General features: G+C 35.3%; 1 protein-coding gene across 1 annotated transcript; it reads right to left on the reverse strand.

The window, feature by feature from the left end:
- Window positions 1–4371: 4371 nt before the first annotated feature.
- On the reverse strand, window positions 4372–5349 carry OR2L5E (olfactory receptor family 2 subfamily L member 5E). The gene has a single exon (NM_001391807.1). It carries the CDS (start codon window positions 5347–5349, stop codon window positions 4372–4374), a length of 978 nt encoding a protein of 325 aa, NP_001378736.1.
- Between the last annotated feature and the right edge of the window lie 17927 nt (window positions 5350–23276).

The raw sequence follows: 23276 nt of genomic DNA on the forward strand, positions 1-23276 counted from the left end.
AAAAATTTCATCTTCTTGCCATGAACCAATTAAAGAATGAATGAGAAGTGCAAGATAATAATTACTAGTTACTAACTGGATGATAATAAGAATGGCTGAAAGGAGATGTAACGAAAAGGGAGCAGTGACCCTGTGAGAGGAGGAAAACTAGGGTAAATGTAAGCCTCAGAGTCATCATTGTCCAATTTTAAAAATTATCTGAAGTAGATTCTCATAAAAAATGCAGAAAATGGTAGAATATTTGAGAAATTTGTCTTATTTCTGTTTTGCTCTTCCTAATGTTAAGAGCTTTTCTGGAGAAGGAATGGCCTGTGGGTGCAGACACAATATCGGTGGAAATTAACTTCCTGCTTTCCTGAGTCGTGAGACTACTGGAATAAAAGATTTCAAGAAGGTCATTTCTGGTAGCATGGAGTGCTCACTATTTGCTGGTGATCTCTTTCTCCCCATTTTCAGAGCTGTTGGCATGAAAAATTTAATTATTCTTGCTTTTGTAGGAATGTCATTAAAAGTGACTTCAATGATGCCATTAAAGAGGAGCAAAATTTGCCACCCTAAAATATGCCTCTTTGGCATAAAGATTATTTTATGCCGGTTATTTTTAAGAGCCAAAGGACATAGGACGAGTTCTGAAAACTGGAGTAGAAGTTACCCTTGTGTAAAAGACATTTACATTTATCAGGGAAATTTTCATTTGTAAGGGTGTATCCCTCTCTGTATCAGGAAGTGGAGAATGACCAAATTTCTAGAAACTCTTAGCCGTGGGGAAGGCAGCAACTTAAACCTGTATTACAACCATGTCCTAGTTTACTGTGCCTTTCCTGGTAACCTCCAATAACGGTCTGCCCCTTCCCCCCAACCTCTTTGTCTTTAGCTGAAGATGACATTTAAGGTGAAGACTTGGGCCATTTCAGGAAGCTGGTTTTCCTGGGTCTCTCCCGTGTAGAAAGGAGTATATATGTTGTGAAACTTTGGTCGGTTTTTTTTTTCCCTGTTGATCTGTCTTTTATTACAGGAGATGTCTTTACCAAAAATCTAGAAGGGTAGAGGACAAGTTATTTTTCCTCTCCTACACTATTTACTGACACTATAGGGTAAAATGCCTCCATCTTGCTTTTCAGCAAACTAAATCCAAAGATATGGCGTGGTTTCCCCTAGATCCTGGTGTGCCAGGGCCAAAAATAGATACAGATCTCTTGATTATCTCCATTATTTACTACCTGAAATGGGTAAGAAGTCTGAAGTTGGTGTCTCTGCTCAATTCTACACTCCCTAAGATTATTTCTAATGATAACAATGAAAACAGCAGACATTTTCATCACTTTCCTGATTGGCATGACACCATTCCCTTCCTACTCACTCATTCTACTCTTCGTGGGGCTGGCCTTGTAGGTATGTGGCCTGTGTGCTCGCACAGGATCTCACACTCAGAAAGGATCCTTGCTTTGTTTAATACTCTGTTGTTGAAATCTTACAATTCTTAATAATTTTATCGCTGAGAAAGCAAGGGAGTGGAGGAGCTACGCTGGGCAGCAGCATTAGCATGCGGCTTTGGTCCAGCAAAAATACTTGCACAAGTGGGCTCAGGCAGCACACACAAGGAACAACGGGCCTTGCCTCCCCATGCGCACACACACAACTGTTCAAAGCACCACAGGACCCAGGGGGAGTGGCTGGGTTGGGACCTGAAACTAAACTGGTGGCAGTGATGCCAGCAGCAGCTGCAGGTGCAGCAACAGTGGTGGAGGTGGCTACTGCCCTCTAGAGAGGAGGATCTCTGCCTGGCAGGAGCAATGGCCCATGATGGGGGCAGGAGCTGACTTAGCCTTCAGTCCAGAGTCCATCCCTGTGTCATCTAAAACATTATTAACGGTCTCACCTGAGTGTCAGGACAGGAAAGGCTAGGAGCTTAGGAAGTAAACTTGGTCAGTAAATTATTTTAAATGAAAGTGTACATATGGTCATCGCACTAAAGCATATAAGGGGGTTATCAGAAATCATCAGAATCCAGAATCTATGGTTTTCAAAGCTGCTGCAACGTTGCAAAACAAATATCCACATGATCAGAAATAGAAATAAAATTTAAAGATAATTTGAAGATTTAAAATTTAATATGAAAGATTATTCATGGAGTAGAAAGTTCTTTTCCTATGAAGTTTCAGAAACCAATTATTAACAAAAAGGATAAAAATAGCATTGATGTAGTCTGTAATTGAAAATATAAGGAGAAAATGAATAAATAAGCATTTGAAACATGAAGCCACTTTTGTTTTCTTATACAGAGTCCACAAGTTACCAGAAATTTGAAATTATTAAAATGCCATTTATTAGATTTATATTTAAAATTAAATTCAGATTTACATGAAATTGACTTATATGGATAGATTGAAATTTATTCATAAGAGAAATTTTTTAATGAAAAGTTCTCCTTGAGCATCATTAGCTCTATCTTTACTGTAATTTGTATTTTTCTATAAGGTATCAGAAATTCAGTTCAAACTTTCACAACCCACAAACACTCCTAATATCTCTGATATCTTAAGCAGATCCTTCTCAAAATTAAAAATCACCAAAACTTAATTGCAACTTAGCATTTGCCACCAGTGACTGACAATATTTTCAATTACATTGACAACAAACAAAGTTCTTAAAACTATAAATTTTGATGAAAATAAATTTGGAGAAAAGAGTTCCAGAAAAATCTTATGACCAATATTGATATTACATAGTAAAGTATATCTATTGATTATATATAAAATTATAATACAGAAATATTGTTTGTAATTTGTATTTCATTTTATAGCTGATAAATTAATTTTGAAGGAAGAAACTTTATATTTTAGCACCAATAGTGGTAGTCTTTCCTGCTTTTTGAACAAGAAGCTTCATATTTTCATTTTGTGCTGTGCCCTTCAAATTCTGTGGAGTATGACCCTTCCCCTCCTGCCATACCTGAGAGGGTAAAGAGCATGTCTGCACTCATCACTGATGGGCATTTCACCCAGGGAGTTTCCTTGAGCTGATGGATTTTTATGGGATGTAATGGTGGGATCTGTTTGTGATAGTGACTGAGCCATAATATCAATGAGTAAAATTGATCCATAGATGTTGGCTACTCTCAACATATTTCAGTAGAACTATGAGATGCAGTAATGGGGAATAAAATCTCATCTGAGAGACATTATCTAATGCTACAAGTAGCAGTGGCTACTGTTAAAAAAGAGACAACAGTTCAGAATGGAGTCGTTTGCGCTAAGCCCAAATCACAAAACTGAGACTTGATACCAAACTTAATTACAATTTCAACCTTCCCCAGGGTTGGAGTCTCAAACCAGTCAATCTGGCATTACTCCTTCAGCACCAGTGAGGTAATCTACCTAATGGACCCCTGCCATCCCCCAAGGGAGGGTGATGTTGCCTGAAACAATCAGCTCTTTGCAAGAGTAACTTTCTTGCCCTGCATCCTTCTGCCTATAAGAGTGTTTCATTGTGTTAAGCTCTTCAGAGCTCCTTTCTGTTTACTAGAGGGATGCTGCCTGATTCATTCAATAAAACCAATACAACCGTTAAAACTTACTCAGTTGAATTTGTTTCTTAACATTACTTAGGATGCAAACAGTATATGTAGAAAACCAGGGATAGGTGTGGGAATGTCCTTGACTAATTAATCCCCACTAATTTGACTAAACCTTTGACCCACTCATCTTATAATTAACTGCACAATTTCCTTGACCTCTGTTAGTACCTCCACGTTTTTATTGTTGATCCTGAGGTATACCTGAAATTAAATCATTTCCTTAGGATTCATCACCCTATTAGAGACATAAACCTGTCATATTCCACTCAAAGTAGTATAAGGAATTCTGAACCCCTGATGAATTCTTGAAGTCTCAGCTAAATACCTGTAATGATAAGTTTCTTTAAATTAAAAGAAAGACTAACTGGTATGGTAAATTACAGGTTTGCTATGAGAATAACAAGAAGTCTTCTGACTTTTAATTAGATCTTGACATTCAGGAAAAATTTATTTTTGTTTTAGATATTTTTGAAAATAGTAGCACTGGTATGCTGAAATACAACTTCAGTTAGTTTCTACTTTCGTTGCTGCATGACAAACAATAATTATCATCAACATCATATCAGGAAAAAATAAATTAATTTGGAAATTAATTTGAAATTGATGGGAAAAAGCATCATGAATAAAAAAGATAAGGCTTAGAATTTTATATATGTATATATACTCACACGCACGTATATTTACAAGACAATTTTGTCCAGACCTAAGTGATAATCTTCTTATCTAGATTAATTATGGTCCTTGCACCCTAAGCATAAAATAATATATTTAATTCTGTACACTGATGAATGAACTTATATCCAAGGCCTGGCTACACATGCAAAAAGCTCTGTCTCCATTTTCACAGTGCAGATTCTCTGAATCACTCTTCTGAGGGCCCCCATAACCTCTCTGTTTCTCAGGCTGTAGATGATGGGGTTTAGCATTGGGGTCAGGATGGTGTAGAAGACAGCCAGAACCTCGTCCTTTGTTTGAGATCTTAGGGATCTTGGATGTAGACAAGTGTAAAAAAGTGGATCATAATAGAAAGTCACCACAGTCAAGTGGGTGCTGCAGGTGGAATAGACCTTCTTCCTCCCTTCTGCTGAGTGCATGTGGTAGACAGCAAGGACAACCCGGCCATAGGGACATGCAATGCCAATGAAAGGAAGCATGAGGAAGAGGATGGTGCTCATAAACACTGTGTACTCATAAACCCAGGTATCCACGCAGGCCAGAGTCAACATGGCTGGGACATCACAGAAGAAATGGTTGATGGCCCTGGATTCACAGTAAGGGATATGGAAGGCGTATGTGGTGTGGGTGCAAGAGTTTACAAAGCCCATTATCCAAGATCCTATTATCATCGGCACACACACTCTTTTGCTCATATGAATGGGATAGTGGAGAGGAAAGCAAATAGCGATATAACGATCATACGCCATTGATGTCAAGAACAGCGCTTCCACACCTGCTAAAGACAAGAAAAAGAAGCTCTGAACCCCACATTCAATGAAGGAGATAGATTTGTTTCCAAAGAGAAAATTAGAAATCATTTTGGGGACAATCATGGAGATGTAATTCAAGTCAATGATGGAGAGCTGACTAAGTAAAAAATACATGGGTGTGTGGAGCTGGGTGTCCAGGATTATGAGGAGAATCATGCACAGGTTGCCAAACAGAGCTGTTAGAAAAATGAGAACAATGAGAATGAAGAAGAACAGGCCAATTTTTGACAGTGGAAACAACCCCAATAAAATAAAATCAGTTGATGTTAGGTTATAATTTTCCATGGAGCGTTAATATGATTTTTCCTAGAGATAGACACAAGAGTAAGTGATTTGACTATAAAACTATAAGCTCTTTTTAACTTAATATTTTAGACTGTGTATTATTTAAAATTTTATAGCTCTTAAATGAAGAACTGAACTTATCTATTTTGGGAGAAATAAACTTTCTTTTCTGATCCAGAGATTAAAACGTGAAAATGCGAACATTTGTGGCCAAAGTGTTTTCTAAGAAACTATTAAAATATTTTAAAAACAAGATTTCTATTTTGACCTCCTTAGGATAAATATGTTTTACTGCCCTACACAAACTCGGATATCATTAAAATCAGTTGTTGCATTCAAAATTCATATGTGCAAAATTTATGAAAACCCATATATTATAGAGTTCTAGTATCAATAAATGTTTATGACCTTTAAGGGATGATTTTTCTTTCATATTTTTCCCTAAAACTTGCCTCTAAAATTGAAGTAGTCTATCAGCTCATGTTTGAGGAGATTTATGTCTTTCTTACATCTTCTTTTCACAATAATGTCAAGTCAAGTTTTCCTGAAGACAGGTATTATCATTTGGTTCATCTGTTCTGAAATATAACATAAATCGTTATTGTCAAGTTCCACTTATGCAAAGTCATTCTCTTCTGCCTCCTCTCTCAGGTTCTGAATGCTGCAGTTAAAGAAGACCCTTTACTCAAACATCTATACACATGCTCATTGTGGCTGTCATGACTCTGCTCAAGATCTCCCCAAGAGCATGTTTTCCATCTCTCTGCTTCTCTAACACGTATATAACATTATACATTGATTTATGACACTTTGTGTTATTCATTTTTCCCTTTTTTTGTATTTAAAATTATCTGCAGTTCTACATAAGTGTGTGAATTTAAGCATATATACTTACCATTTCTCTCTTTTAAAACCCAATTATTATGATGATAAACAACTGGATGTTATAAATTAAAAGACAGCAGGTGAGCAAAAGGCTCAATGAGAAATGAAACAGTTCAGGATTCTTTGAAAGAAGGAATTTGGATAGAGAAATGTTCAGTTACTCAAATGGAGAAAAAGGACTTGGCACCTTGACAGTCTTCACGGAGGCAGGAGGAGGATTCTCCTCCAGAGACGTCGGAATTGAACAAGCTCCACACAGTGTGTGATGTTTTAGTCTTAAATATTATTTTAGAGCCCAATGTTCCCAGACTTTTAAGGAAGTTTCCAACATGAAAGAGGAAGATGCACAAATCTGTACACATACACACACAAACACACATGTGTATTCACACACACCCCACACAAATATAAAGTGAGTTACACGTGATTGGGAACATGCAGAAAGACAACACATTTTTAAAAATCAGGATTCATATCTTTAAAGAAGTATGAAACACTATTATTCCACGATATATTATTAGATTAATTTAAAAAGTGTCAGATAATAAGAAAGGGTTTGCAAATTAAAAAATACATGATAATTTATCAAATGATTAAGTGAAAGTTTCAAAGACAAAGTGAAAAAATCTACCAGAATTAAAAGAATACAGCAACAACAAAATAAAAAGATTGCCATTTTGAAAAGTTAGGATAATTAGAGAGTTAATACAGGGAAACCAGTGTATGCTTGTTATTCCTAGAAATGCAATTAGCAAAATAATAATGGAGTTCATATTATCAAAAAAACATTTTTCAGAATTGATATATATGATCCACCATATTCAAACATCATGAACAGAACACAGAAAAGTAAATGAGAAATATTTTATTGAAAGATATTTTCTTGAAAATGCTAAATGTCTTCTTGAATATACTTTCTGAAAATTGTCAACATTGCTGATAAATTTATGACCTGAAAAGTGCCTTGATGGAGTAAATAGTCATAATAATGAAAAGAACTATACAAAGAAATAGTAACTAAATTATCATTAGATTTTATTGTAGTTTATATTTTCATATTTTAGCAATATATGCTGGAAGATGAAACAACGCTGTCAACTTTGCCCCCCAGACCCAAAGCGGTATGTAACTATGTTGAAAGGATGGGAAATGGAAAAAGAGGTGGAAGTGGGTGGCATGCAGAGCAGGAAGGTTTCCATTCTAAACTGTCCACAAATAAAAATCTGTTAGAACTAATAAGTTCAGCAAAGTTGCAAGATACAAATTCAGTTGTATTTCCATACACTAATAGCATACAATCCTAAGAAGAATATAAGAAAACAATTACATTTATAATATCATCAAAAAGAATAAAATACTTAGAAATAAACTTAACAATGAAAGCAAAAAATATGTGCACTGAAAATCATAAAAGATCCTGAAAGAAACTGAAGAAGAGACAAATAAATAGAAATGCATCCTGTGTTCATGGATTGGAAAACTTAATATTATTAAGATGTCGATACTACCATAAGTAACTTCAGATTCAATGAAATGCCTGTCATAATCCCAGTGAGATTATTTACAGAAATGGAAAAATGCATCCTAAAATGCATATGAAATCTCAAGGTGCTCTGAATAGCCAAAATATCCATAAAAAAGAATTGAAGAACTCATTATATTCTCATTGAAAACTTACTAAAAAGCTATTATAATAAAAATAGTGTGGTATTGGCATAAAGACAAGCATAAACCAATAAAATAGAGATACCAGAAAAAGATCCTCACATGTGAGGTCAAATGTCAAATTTTTGACAAGGATCTCAAAACCATTCAATGGAGACATCTTTTCAACAAATAATGGTGAGAAAACTGGATATCTAGATGCAAATAACAAAATTGTACCATTACTTTACACTATCCACAAAAATTAAAGGAACAGAAGAGCTAGATATAGAGCTAAAAGTATAAACTCTTAGAAGAAAACAGAGGAAACATTTCATGATATTGGATTTACCTGTGCTTTATTGACTATGACGCCAAAGCATGTAAAGCAGTAGAAATATAGATAAACTGGACTTCATCAAAATAGAAAATCCCTGTGCATCTAAGAATTTTATCAGCAGAGTGAATCAGCAACCCACAGATGGAAAAATATTTGAAAATATACATCTGATAAGAGATTGTTACAGGGAATATGTAAAGAACTCCTACAACTCAACAACAGAAAATTAATTTAAAAATTAAAATTTAAAAAGAGTGGAGAGTAAAAGAGCAAGTAGGAAGCAACATTAAGATTACCCTGGGTGCCATGTAACCACTCTTCTTTCATGGGAAAAAATATAATAAAAGAGCAGGAACTAGAAAAGGCTATCCATTGCAATCTTTATTGAGGATGTGGACCATTAAGTGTTAGGTTTATTCTTCAAGTTTCACTTGAGCACATCCAAAGCACACTCCAATGTGAGTAGTCCCTACCTCTTCTCATGACCCTCATCTCACTTTGCATCTAGAGAGCACATTTATGGATCAGCTCCAAAACCACTTTCTGTTGTCAATTTCATACTCTACAATTCCTTCTGAACAGCATCAAAAACGTGCATATACTCGCTCAACCTCAAACTGCATTTCAGATCTTTTGCTTCTTAACTTAAAACTCTTACATGGATTACATCACTCATTTCTAAACTGCCACCTTATATTCTAAGTGATTTCAATACAAATGGTACCCAACACTGCCAAAGTGGCTAACATTGAAATCGATACTTTTGTGACCACATAATGTCCTTGAATGACAGCACTTCTACATCTGAAGAATGTAATTCATGTTCCCTACACTGCTGTCAAGCAGTTTTGACTTGGCTTCAGTCTTCCCTGTTCCCAGAGGATAGATCACAGACTGTGGACACAATGCAGCCTCTCTTCTTCAGTGAATATTCTTTATCCTGCAAATTCATGTTTTCTATAAACGTCTCGGGCCAATTATGGCCAAATAAACTCTTCTCACATTTGAAGTATCACTTAAATTCATGTAAACTTTTATTGTACATTGTACCATAGAGTATCATAAGTATTTTCAATTATATTTCAGAATATGGTATTGTTGCATCTAGGCCCATGTATTATTCACCATAGTTCCAGAACGGTAGTTCATAGACAATATCATCATCTGCCTTTCTGTCAATTTTACCATATTTTATTGTCATTTCATGATCAATTGTTCACAAATAGATCAGTTCTGAGAAGTGTATAATACCACATTTTAGGTTTACAAAGAACTCATATCTGAAAAAAATGTGAACAAGTGTTCAAGCAGCCCATCCATTTCTTATTTTTAAGGATAAAATATTTACATATCTTATTCAAACCAACTATATTCAAATGGAATTTTCTTTTTGGAGTTCCCTGGTTAATGAGATGCCTGAATGTATCCATGGCTTATTATAAACAGAAGTACTTAATTCTGAATAAATCTCTCTTAAGCACTTGCTGAAGAGTTCCTCTTAAGTGGCTAATAAAGGTAAACACAATTAAGATTAATACCTTTAATTATCTCCACACTTTCACAAACTCACTGGCTTGGTTAGCTGGCAGCAGTCCAGCTGTCATAAAATGAACAAAGTCATTTTCTGTAAATTTCCTTGACTATTTTCCAAACAAACATACATATTAGACTTTCATCTCTATACTTGAAATCTTAGGTACCCCCAATGAAACTCAGCAGCAACAATGATTGTAGGGCTTCTTTACCTGGAGATTTAGTCTAACGTTCATTTTTTTTTTTTTTTTTGGTATTCACTTGGGTATGTTCTCTGACGCTTGGAAAATGTAAGCTAAGTCACTAATTGCCCAGGATGACTGTAAGCCACATTTGGAGAAGGAGTTCTGATAACTTCTTTAGATGTTTCCACAGGTGTGTTAACGGTAAATTCAGTGGGGAAAAAAACAAATATATTTATTCATATTCTTCCAATATTATTACATCTCTAAAGTTGTATGGATCATATATTTCATACATTGTTGTTCAGTAAGTGCACAGTAAAGATGTCTGCATATATTATTTCCCAGTTTTGATTATATTGACCTACAAATATATTAAATTAAATGAAATTTAGTTTAATAAAAATGTATACATAAAACTTCTTAATGTATCACACATATGTGAGTTATATTTAATTTATTTTAGTTACTACATATTTTCCAATTATTTCCATTCTGTTGGAAAAACCCATTAAACTATAAACAGTTCAACTTAATAATGAAAATAATGATAATACTCATTGGTATATGTATATTTGCAAACTATTTAATAAAACAATGCTATTGAAGAAAATAGCCTAATTGTTCTTATATTTCTCATGATTTCTAGTAACCAAGTTAATTACATCTTTTACTTGGGAAGGAATAATATTAGCCTGGTTAAAATTGTTTTTAAAATATTCGAAGTTTTGATTATACAGTGTCTCAGTGAAGACTTCTGTACATTCATTCTGTTTTGAGTTCTTTGGACTTCATGGATCTGGATGTTCTTTTCCCTCAGTTTTGGAAAGTTTTTTTGTCATTATTTCTTTAAATAAGCTTTCTGCCCCTTTCTCTTCATCTGCTCCTTCTCGGATTCCCACAATGCATATATTGGTGTACTTGTGGAATCCTGTAAGTTCTGTAGCCCTTTTTCACTCTTTTTTATTTTTGTTCTGCTGACTGGGTAATTTCAGATGACCTGTCTTGAGCTCACTGACTCTGTCTTTTGTTTGATTAAGTCTAGTGTTCACACTCTCCAGTGATTTTTTCAGTTCAGTACTACTGTTCTTCCGTTCTAGAATTTCTGTTTGGTACATTTCTCTCTCTCTATTTTTTTACCATGGCATCTGGTTTATCTTAAGAGAATAAAGAAGAGCGTGAAACATAAATAAACTCCTCAGCTCTTTTTTTTAATTTCTGTATTCAGTCGAGTTAAATTTTTCATAAAATCACACAGCTCTTAAATGAATAATCACATTTATATATTTTGAAAAAGAAGCCCCTTTCTGAAAAATGCAAGATTCCGATGACATATTTTCATAAAATTGTTTGAAAATATCTACAAAATCATAAAAGAAAAAAAATTTCTATACTAACTTAATAGAATATGGATGTTTCAAGCCTTTATAAATTGACATATATATGGTGAGATGTTTTTCTAATAAATCGAGTAATCTTGGAAAAGATTTTTTCTTTCCACAAATTATCATCCAAATGGTATGCAATCTCATTCAAAATCCCAATTTTTTGGTGGAAATTTATAAAATAATTCTAGTAATTATGTGGAAATGCATTGGGCTAAGAATAACTGAGACATGCTTTGATGTGCAAATATTTTGAAGGTAGAACAAATACTCAGTAAGCAAGATCTGGGCGTATGGAAAAGAAAAAAGCAAGCCATTCATGGTTAACAGTTAATGGTTCATATATATCAAATCATGTGGCACATCATAAATATATACAATTTTTATTTGCCAATTGCACTTTAATAAAGCTGATAAAAAAAAAGGTGAACATAAGCATGTCCAATGACTGAGAACTTCCACTCCTAGGTCTTTTCCAACAGAATTTTTTAAAAGTCTCCAAAGGACACGTACAAAATATTCATAGAAACAACATTTGTAATAGTTAAATCCTACAATATTCACATATGTCTGTTAACAAAACTGAGTAAGTAAATAGAAGATAGTTACCAAATGGAGTATTCAGTAGCAACGTGAATTAATGATCTACAGATGTACAAATGACTGGAATGAATTTAACAGACATAATGTGAAGGAAAAGAAGAGAGAAACAAAAAGGCACATGATATATGAATAAAACATTTACACGACAAAATTAATCTATGCAATCAGAAGTTGTAAAATGGACTACTTTTTGAGTGATAGATAATGAAAGAGAGCACAGGGGTAGCTGGTGAGGTTCTGGACATGTCTGCTCACCAGTCAGGACACCTGTTTCAGTGTTTCCTATTTGTGAAAATCTACCAAGTGTTTGTAAATCATATTTTAAGAATGCTTTTAAAGAAGAAAAATAACAGTTAATGGTCTATGGAAGCATAGTGAAACAGATGATTACAATATGATGATAGCATGTTTTATTTGTAGGATATTGGGATCTATGCAAGCAGAGAGGGAGGATACAGCTTCCTTGTGTAAATGACTCCTGACCTGAAACTTGAGATCAGTGAGAAATATGAATTATCACGTCCAAGAACTTTTTGTGAGGATAGTGGATAACATATTGAAGATACAGGCCATTGTATACCTGATACAATTCTGACTTTTCAAAACATTTCAGAGAACTCCATTCAATTTAGCTTGAAGAGAAGATAAAGTTTTAGGTAGGATATTGTACTGTATGATGCTGCAAATAAGGGGGTTTACAAGCTAAAGGAGATAGTTACTTACCATACTAAGGAGATTAACATGATCAATATGTATTGTAGCTAAGAAATTCTAGGAGAAATTCAAGCCAGTCAGGACTTAAAGGGAGATAGAAGAAAAACAGACTTGTGCTGGGAGACTGCAGTCATAATAACACAATCATCTCTAGATTCTCTTAGCTTATTTAGAATGGCTATTGGGATCCTCCCCAAGAAGACACCATTCTGGAAAATTTGAAAGGTGCAAGAGCTTTGAGATACCAAAGGAAGTAAGAGACCTTCCTGTATTGTTGCCACCATATTACATTCACTACTGAAATGTAGATATGGCCTTTCTACACAGCTCTGAGTCACATTAGATCACCAGTCTTTAGAGGCACCAATATTCACACATTAATTTCACAAACTTCATGATAGGTGCTATCTCTCTGTGTCCATTCACTGTGTCTACCCAAATAGAGTCATAGGAAGTCTTTGTGAATTAATCAGGAAGTAGAGATTGAATCCTTTCTATTTTTCCAATCTCTCACATTTACTTCCCCAGACATTTTAACTAAGACAAACTCCTCACATATCCCTATATCTCACCTGTCATGGCTCATGTAAATAGATAAACGAAGTGCCACAGGACTTCTGGTTAAGCAGAAAGTCTAGAAATCATTTATCATCATTTTTTATCTGAGCTCATTTGAGATGTCTTACAAAGCAAACACTTCCATATCTATGATAGAACCTAAATGCTTGCTTCCTTACTTGATGTACAGCTATGGCCAAGACATATTTCTACACTATGCATTAGATTCTTTATCTGCAGGATTTGACTTGGGCGTGGGTCATTCAAAGAACCAGGGCAAGTGCACAGCCTCTAAGGGAATATGGATGCAACAGAAATAAACTCATGAAGTTTCTAGAGGAGCTCGTCACATGTTTCTGAGGCTGTCAATGGCACCCAGATGGGGCAACGGAGGTATCATCACAGGACTCATCCTCAGGCTCATATTGGAGGTTCTTCATGGTTGCAGTCTTTAGACAAGATGCATCTCTATTTCTGAAGATTCCATAAGTCTTTCAATCATTTTTAGTGTTATATTATCAGTTTATGTTGGACTGAATTTATTTCTCTTTTTCAGCTTAAGAACCCTAGCTAATAGTATTCGATTCCAAACTCCATTTTAATTCAGTTAGAAAATCTTGCTAGGAAATAGTCTAGTAAAGAGAGAAGGAGTACCTAGAGTAAGGCAGTGATAACAGGAATTGAAGAAGAGAGATCTTAAAAATGTTCAAGTAGAAAACATTTAGAAAATTTTATGACTGATTGGTTTATTGTAATGCAAGAACAAAAGGCTTATGCTAACTTGCATTTGTCTTTGGCTCACCATTTAGTCTGAAATATGACTTAATGTCCCTCACAATGTGTGAAGTGCTTAGTAAGTGTTTGATCACTGGTCTTAAGCAACAATTGTCTTTTTAATATTTTCGTATATTTTTAAATATTTTTCAAATTTCCCCAAATTCTAGAAGCATGTAGTTAAGTTGGATGAAGTAAATCTTTCAACAACAAGCAACAATCTCGTTTTTTCACATTATTATGACATTTTCACCCTGTTCCTTGTGAAGAAATAATTCCACTTAATTTAAATTTGGAGAGAAGCAAGTTATAGCCAATTACTATTCTAAAAGTCAAACTTCTAATAATTTAGTGTTCTAGTAAATGCTTAATTGACATGCATATAAAATGTCTAAAGTTACATCATCTATTCGAATCTCTCCCACTGTTGATGGAATGCAAATTGACACAGTCATTATGAAAATCAGTTAAGGTTCCTCAAAAAATTTAAAATAGACCCACCATATGGCCCAGAAATTTCACTTTTGTGTGTATATCCAAAGGTAATGAAGTCGTTGGCTTGAAGAGGTATCTGCATGCCCATGTTCATTGTACCATTATTCATAAAAACCAACACATGGAAACAATCTAAGTGGTTATGGATGGATGAATGGATAAAGAAAATGTGGTAAATATAAATACAGTAAAATGTTATTCTGCCTTAGAAAAGAAGGAAATCTTGTCACTCACTGTGACAACATGGACGAACCTGAAGGATGTTATGCTAAGTGATATAAGGAAGACACAGGAAGAAAAATACTGCATGTTCTCACTTATATGTGAAATATAAAAAAGTCAAACTCTTAGGAGCAGAGGGTGAAATGATGTTTACCAGAGGATGGACTATGGCGGAAATGGGGAAATTTTAGTCAAAGGATACGTAACTTCAGATATGCAGGATAAAAAGTTCTGGAGCTCTAATGCAGAATAGGGTGACTATAGTTAATGGTGCTGAATTATATACCTGAAATTTGCTAAGCAACTAGGTCTTAGCTGTTCTCAACAACAAAAATTAACTATGTAAGGTTGTGGATATGTCAATTAGCTTGACTGTGGTGATGGTTTCACAATGGATATGTATATCGAATCATCCTACTGCACAACTTAAAACAGTACAATTTTATTAGTCAATTACATTCAATAAGGGTAAAAAATGTAAATTATTATACAAATAAGTAAAATATTTGGTTCCAATTAGATCGGGTCCATCCTAAGTCATTTATTGTTCTTTGGTCTTAATTTACTAATTTTGAGAGATAAAGAATTGTAGAACTGGTATGCTGAATGGCATCATGTTTATGCATTTTCCATTTTCATTTATACATGCTAGTTAAGCCCCTTTGCCCGCGAGTTAGTGGAAAATCCAGTCCTTTAGTATTGCTGAAAAGAGAGGTTCACAAAGATAAACAAAAATGATGCCTTAGAATATACAATTATTATGTGAAACTTTAATTTTTTTAATTTTCTAGATTAATTTTAGTTCCTTCACTCTAGACACGGAATATCAGTTTTCTTCATGACAAGTATCCATAAATCAGTCCTAAGGACAAAGAAATATGTAATCTAAATGACAGAGAATTCAAAATAACTGTCATCCAAAAACTTAACAAGTTAAAAGAGAACGTAGAGAAATATTTCAGTGTGTTCAGGAGCTACTTCACAAAAGAGATTGAAACTATGAAGGAGAATCAGTAAGAAATAATAGAGATGAAAGACACAATGGAAGAGATAAAACAAAATATGGATTCCCTGAATCCTCAGGTGGACATCATAGAGGAATGAATCAGCATAATCGTGGATAGACATGTTGAAATGCTCCAAACAGAGGAGGAGAGAAAACTAAGACTTAAAAGAAATGAAGAAAGTCTCTGAGAAATGTCCAACTCAATTAGGAAATGCAACATAAGAATTATAGGTATTCAAGAGAGAGAAGAGAAAGATAATGGAGCAGAAATATTGTTCAAAGAAATAATAGCAGAGAACATCCCAAACCTAGGGAAGGAGATGGAAATCCATGTGAAAGAGGCTTCCACATCTCCTAAATATGTCAATGTAAAAAGATCTACTGCAAGGCATATAGTAGTGAAACTAGCAAAAGAGAATGACAAAGAAAAAATACTAAAGGCAGCAAGGTAGAAAAAATAACCTACAAAGGAACTCCTACCAGGCTTTCAGTGGATTTCTCTGCAGAAACCTTACAGGCTAGGACAGCCTGGAATGATGATTTCAAATCTTTGGAGGACAAAAACTTTCAGCCAAGAATACTCTTTCCAGCAAAAATATCCTTCAGATATCATGGAGAAATAAAAAACATTCCCAGATAAAAAAAAAGCTAACAGAGTTTATACCCATGAGATTCCCTCTACAAGACATCCTCAGGAAGGTCCATACCTAAAAAAAAGGGAGAAAAGGGTTACAAAGCACAGAGTAAGGAGATAAACAGGTAGACAAAATCAGAAAATTGTAGCTATACATCAGAACAGGATGGCAAATACTCAAGTATAACATTAAAGATGAAGAGAAAGAAAACACCAAAACCAAAGATAATCTTGTCATTTTAATCACAAACTCACAACACAAGATGGAATAAGTTGTGAGAAAAATGATTTAGGAGGGGAAGAGGAAACGGACTGAATCAGTTTAGTGTAATGAAATAAGAGGCCATCAGAAAATGGAGTATCTTATCTATGAGGTTTTGAATACAAAATTCATGGTAACAACAAAACAAAAAAGCAGAATTGAGACACAAATAATAAATCCGAAGAAAACAAAAAAACACAACATAAAAAACTACATAACTCAATTGGTAGGCCAAAATACACAGGACAAGAAACAAAGGAAATGCAGGAGACCTGATAAATGAGTGATAAAATGGCAGCATTAAGCCCTCATATATCGATAATCACCCTAAATGTAAATGGATTGAATTCTCCAATAAAAAGACAGAGTGGTGAGATGGATTAAAGAACGTGACCCAACAATATGCTGCCTCCAGGAAACAGATCTCAGCTCAAATGACAAACACAAGTTCAGACTGGAGAGATGGAACATGATATTCCAAGCTAATGGCAAGCAAAAGAAAGCAGGTGTTGCCATACTTAAATCAGACAAAGTAGACTTCAAGATAAGGCAGGTAAAGAGAGACAAAAGAGGGCAGTATATAATGACTAAAGTGACACTTCACCAAGGCGATATGACACTTATAAATATCTATCGCCCATAGAGAGGTGCACCAAAGTACATAAAGCAACTATTAACAAACATAAAAGAAGATATTAACAATAACACAATAATAGTAGGGGACCTCAACACTACACTCATATAAATCAATAGATCACCCAGACAGAAAATCAACAAGGAAACAGTGGAATTAAAGGAAAAGCTAGACCAGTTGGATTTAATAGACATATATAGAACACTCCATCCAAAAACAGTAGAATACATATTCTTCTCACCTGCGCATGGAACATTCTCAAGGAGAGACCATATGTTGGGAAACAAAGACAAGCCTCAATAAATTAAGAAAATTGAAATAATAACAAGCATCTTTTCTGATCACAATGCTATAAAGCTAGAAATTAATTACAAGAAAAAGTCTGAGAAAGGGACAAAGATGTGGAGACTAAACAACAGGCTATTGAACAATGTATCATTGAAGAAATTACGGGAAAAATAAAAAAAATCTGGAGACAAATGGAAATGAAAACATACCATACCAACTCATATGGCATGCAGCAAAAGCCATATTAAGAGGGAAATTCATCACACTACAGGCTTGCTTTAGCAAACAAGAAAAAATCTCAACTAAGTAATCTCAAAGTAATCCTAAGTGAATCAGAAAAAAGAAGAACTGACAAAGCCCAAAGTCATCAGAAGGAGAGAAATAATAAAAATCAGAGCAGAAATAAATGCTATTGAAACAAAGAAGGCAGTAGAAAGGATTAATGAAACAAAGAACTGGTTCTTTGAGAAGATAAACAAAATTGACAAACCCCTAGCCAGACTTACAAAGAAAAAAAAGAGAGAAAGCTCAGATGAATAAAATTAGAAATGAAAGAGGAGAAATAATAACAGATACCGTGGAAACCAAATGGATTATAAAATAATAATATGAAAAGCTATATGCCAACAAAATGGACAACATAGAGGAAATGGCTAAATTCTTCAACTCTTACAACCTCCCAAAGCTGAATTAGGAAGAAATAGATAATCTGAATAGACCAATCACAAGGAAAGAGATTGAAACTGTAATCAAAAGCATCCCAAAGAATAAAAGCCCGGGATGAGAAGCTTCCCTGGGGAATTCTAGCAAACATTCAGAGAGGATTTAATACCTATCCTTCTCAAGCTATTCCAAATAATAAGGAGGATGGAACTCTTCCTAACATATTCCATGAGGCCAACATCACTCTGATACCAAAGCCTGACAAGGACAGCACAAAAAAGGAAAACTACAGGCCAATATCACTGAAGAATATAGATGCAAAAATCCTCAACAATTTATTGGCAACCCGAATTCAGCAATACATCACGATCAAGTGGGATTCATACCAGGGACACAGGGATGGTTCAACATCCACAATCAATTAATGTGATACACCATGTCAACACTGAGGAATAAAAACCACACGATCATTTCAATAGATGCAGAGAAAGCATTTGACAAGACCCAACAGTCACTTATGATTACAGCTCTTAAGAAAATGGGGATAGAAGGAAATTACCTCAACAGAATAAAGGTCATTTATGACAAACACATAGCCAACATCATACTCAATGACCAAAAACTGAACACCATCCCCCTGAGAACAGGAAGAAGGCAAGGATGCCTACTATCACCACTCTTATTCAACATAGTACTGGAGGTTTTGGCCAGAGCAATTAGGCAAGAGAAAGGAATGAAAGGAATCCAAACAGGGAGTGAGGAATTGAACCTCTTGCTGTTTACATGTGACATGATCTTATGTATAGAAAACCCTAAAGGATCCATCGGGAAACTAATAGAAATAATTAGCAACTACAGTAGAGTTGCGGGGTACAAAACTTACAAAACTTGTTTGCATTTCTATACTCTAATAACGAACTTGTGGAAAGAGAAATCAAGAATATAATTCCATTTATAATTGCAACAAAAAGAATAAAGTATTTAGGAATAAATTAAACCAAGGAGGTGAAGGGTTTATGCAATGAAAACTATAAGACATTATTGAAAGATATAGATGATGACATAAAGAGATGGAAAGAGATTCCATGCACATGGATTGCAGGAATAAGCATAGTTAAAATGTCCGTACTACCCAAAACAATCTACAGATTCAATGCAATCCCAATCAGAATCCCAATGACATTCTTCATGGAAATAGAACAAAGACTCTTAAAATTCATATGAGGCCAACTAAAGACTCCGAATTGCTACAGAAATCCTGAAGAAAAAAAGAGCAAAGCTAGAGGCATCATAATCCCTGACTTCAAGATGTACTAAAAAGCCATAGTGATCAAAACAGCATGGTACTGGTCCAAAAACAGGCACACAGATCAATGGAACAGAACTGAAATTGCAGAAAGAAAACCGCATATCTATGTACAGCTAATCTGTGACAAAGTATCCAAGAACATACAAGGGAGAAAAGATAATCTCCTCTACAAATGTGTTGGGAAATCTGGACTACCACTTGCCAATGAATGAAAGTAGACTATTATCTCACAGCATACACAAAAATAAACTCAAAATGAATCAAAGACTTGAGGATAAGTCCTGAAACCATAAAACTCCTGGAAGATCATATAGGTCGTACAACCTTTGACATAGAATTTAAAAAGAGCCTTTCAAATACCATGTCTTCTCAGACAAGGGAAACAAAATAAAAAATAAACAAGTGAGACCTCATCAGGCTAAAGAGCTTCTCCAAGGCAAAAGAAACTAGGATCAAAACCAAAAGACAACCCACCAATTGGCAGAACATTTTTGCAAATCACATATTCCACAAGGGGTTAGTCTCCATAATATAACAAACTCATACAACTGGGCAAGAAAAAAACAAACAGCCTGATCAAATAATTGGCAGAGGATATGAACAGACATTTTTCCAAAGAAGATATACAGATGGCCAACAAACACATGAAAAGATGTTCAGCATCATTAATCATCAGGGAAATGCAAATCAAAACTACACGAATATACCACCTTACCCCTGTTAAAATGGCTATAATCACTAAGAGTAAAAATAAGAATTGTTGGAGAGGGTGTAGAGAAAAGGGAACCCTCATACACTGCTGGTGGGAATACAACCTCGTGCAGCCACTATGGAAAACAGTATGGAGATTTCTCAAAATACTAAAAGTAGAAATACCATATGACCCAGCTATCCCACTACTGGGTGTTTAGCCAAAGAAATTGAAATCAACAATCCAAAGTAACATATGTACTCGTATGTTCTTTGCAGCACTATTCACAATAGCCAAGACAAGGAAGCAACTTAACCGCCCATTGACAGATGATTGGACAAAGAAGATGTGGTATATATATGCAATGGAATACTACTCAGCCATAACAAAAAAAAAGGTGAAATTGTCCCATTCACAGCCAAATGGATAGACCATGAGGGCATCATGTTAAGTGAAATAAGCCAGATAGAGAAAGACAAACACCAGATGATTTCACTCATATGTGGAATATAAACAAGCTATGGACAAATAAAACAGTTCAGTGGTTAGCAGGGGAAGGGAGGTGGGGGCTGGGCACAGGGGGTGAAGGGGGGCACTTATATGGTGATGGGCAAGAAATAATGTACAACTGAAATTTCATAATGATGCAAATTATTATGAACTCAATAAAAAACAATTAATAGATATTGTCAATAGCTATTAGTCAAATATAGTCAAACAACAGCTATTGCTCTTACTCTCTTAAAAATGTCTCCCTTTCCCCAAAAATACCTGTGCTAACAAAACCAAATAAAAGAAATCTATTTATAAACATTTACTCAACAAATATTTCCTGAATACCAACCATGTGCTAGGCACCACTTCCCAGGCCAAGAACACAGAAAAGAAATGGCAGGCACCACTTTGTATTCTAAACCATGAAGACCTCAGGAAGGAGCTAGAGCGTTACTACAAAGCCCATTCACTTAGTAGAAGAAATACTTTTTTCCTGTTCTTTGGCTTATTGGACCTTCATTCCTTAAAAAGAAAAGTAGCGGAGATTTACAGAAATGTGATCGTCAGAAATGCTATGATGCTATAGTGAAAGCGCCTCAAAGTCTCTATCTTTAGAGCGTACCTATCAGCCCCTTATTAAGTTTCTCCACTGAACAGATGATCATTTGAAAAGTACCAACAATGACGTTATATTAATACTTTCTCCCCTCGTCCCCTGAAGGGCCAACAGCTTGCTACTCGGAGTCTAATACTTTTTCTACCACTTTCCCAAGATTCACTTCAATTAGAGAAAAAATGCAATCTACCATGTGCAAGGTGCTGTGTCATGTGCTTTGGCAGCTGAGTAAGAAGTCTCTGCCCTGCCAGAGCTCACCACTCTGCGTGGCAATGCTCACATGCACCCCCCTCTACTCTGCTCTGCTTCCTGCTTCAAAATGAGCTGCAGCTCACGATACCACCTAGATGCATGGGAAATTACCATGCATTTTTCATAGTATATATTTTATACAATTTATCTGAGCCCACTTAGTAACTGGAGAATAAAACTTTAGAAAGTTAAGAAAACTAGAACAAGAAATATTATATTCAACAAACCAAATGAGATATACTTGTTGATTACTTTCTTTTTCCCCAATTAGGTTTGAGGGGACTTTAGTTGAAAACACGTTTCTGCATTTTAAGGAATGTACATAAAAGAAAACAGAGGACAAAAAAAAAAATTAACGCATTTTAACCATACGCCCTAATCTACTTTTTAACTAAGAGAGTGATTCCTAAGAACATCTGACTGTGTGCCCTCCTGTCAGTTTGCTGTGAAGTGTTTATGGGCAGCAGGGTTTCTCTTCTAACTTTGACCATCCATCTCCTCCTAGGACTGCCCTAAATGAAACTCACACATGGTGTGCTATGCGTCATGCAACTTAGTGTCACATTAGCTGGCCATGCATTCCTTGTTCAGAGCATCATACACTGAGGTGGAAGTACTTTCTCTGTCCACCTACATGTCCTATCAGGCATATTAGAGCTATCCTCTATCATGGTGTTCTACAGATGAGATTAGTAGATACAAAAACCGTGTCACCAAGGATGTGAGACACAGGCGTACTCTCAAACTGCGAATATTCTTTGACCCAGCAGGTCCACTTCTAGGAATTTATCCCACAAGATGACCTATGAACAAGGTTATGCACTGCAGCATTGTTTCTAGCAGAAAAAGATAGTAAAGACTCCATTCCTCAACCTCCCTTGCCTTCAGATGCCGCCGTGACACTAAGTTCTAGATAACAAAATGACTGTAAGTGTTGGGAAGCAGCAGCTTCTAGAAATCTTCCTGTAAAAAGGCTGGTGTGTAACTTTTGCCCCTTCTTGCATCCTGCAGCTTGGAATGGGCTGCAGTAGCTGGAGATCCAGCTAGGTCAGAGGGCGAGGACAACACAGGGTGCAGCAGTAATAGGACAGACAGAGCCAGGCAGTCAGAACAAAGCAGGGAGGAGCGAAGCTGGGCTAGAAGGCTCTGTCTCTTGACAGCAGCGTTTTTATACACGTACAATTGGCAAGACTCCTCAAACGGTCTGCTTAATATTTGTACGTTTTATCATACTCATTATGCCTCAAAGCAGAGAGAGAGAAACACCACAAGTGCTATCCCAGCCCTAGATCACCTATCTGAACTTTTATAGAAGGAAAAACTGTGGTTTAAGCCAATGTTCATTTAGGTTTTCTATCACTAACACATGCTTCATATACAGACATCTAAGGAAAAAGCAAGCAAAAAAGGCAAGATGACAGTATGGAGAATATGCTACTATATATGTTTTTTTTAATGTAGGAAGAATAGAATTGGTTGCCTCGAATGACTGGAAAATTGTGCCCGAGGGACAGAAGACAGAAGAAAACACCATTTTTTACACCTTTTGCATTTTGAACCATGTGAACACGTTAGCTACTCAAAAGATAAATGTTCTTTAACCCTATTAAATATTCCATTTAATTTTTCTTTAAATTTTGGCATATGAAGATTTTAATGCTTTGAAGACTTATATATCGGCTTTAGTTTCAAGACGATCCCACACTGAGCTGATTATAAGAACCACGAGAAACAAAAAGTGA

This window comes from Equus caballus, chromosome 3 (assembly GCF_041296265.1).
Source record: "Equus caballus isolate H_3958 breed thoroughbred chromosome 3, TB-T2T, whole genome shotgun sequence".
NCBI lineage: Eukaryota > Metazoa > Chordata > Mammalia > Perissodactyla > Equidae > Equus > Equus caballus.

Bases quoted from the DNA above. Each gene is read 5' to 3' on its own strand.
- OR2L5E (NM_001391807.1), bottom strand. From the start codon at position 5,349: ATGGAAAATTATAACCTAACATCAACTGATTTTATTTTATTGGGGTTG.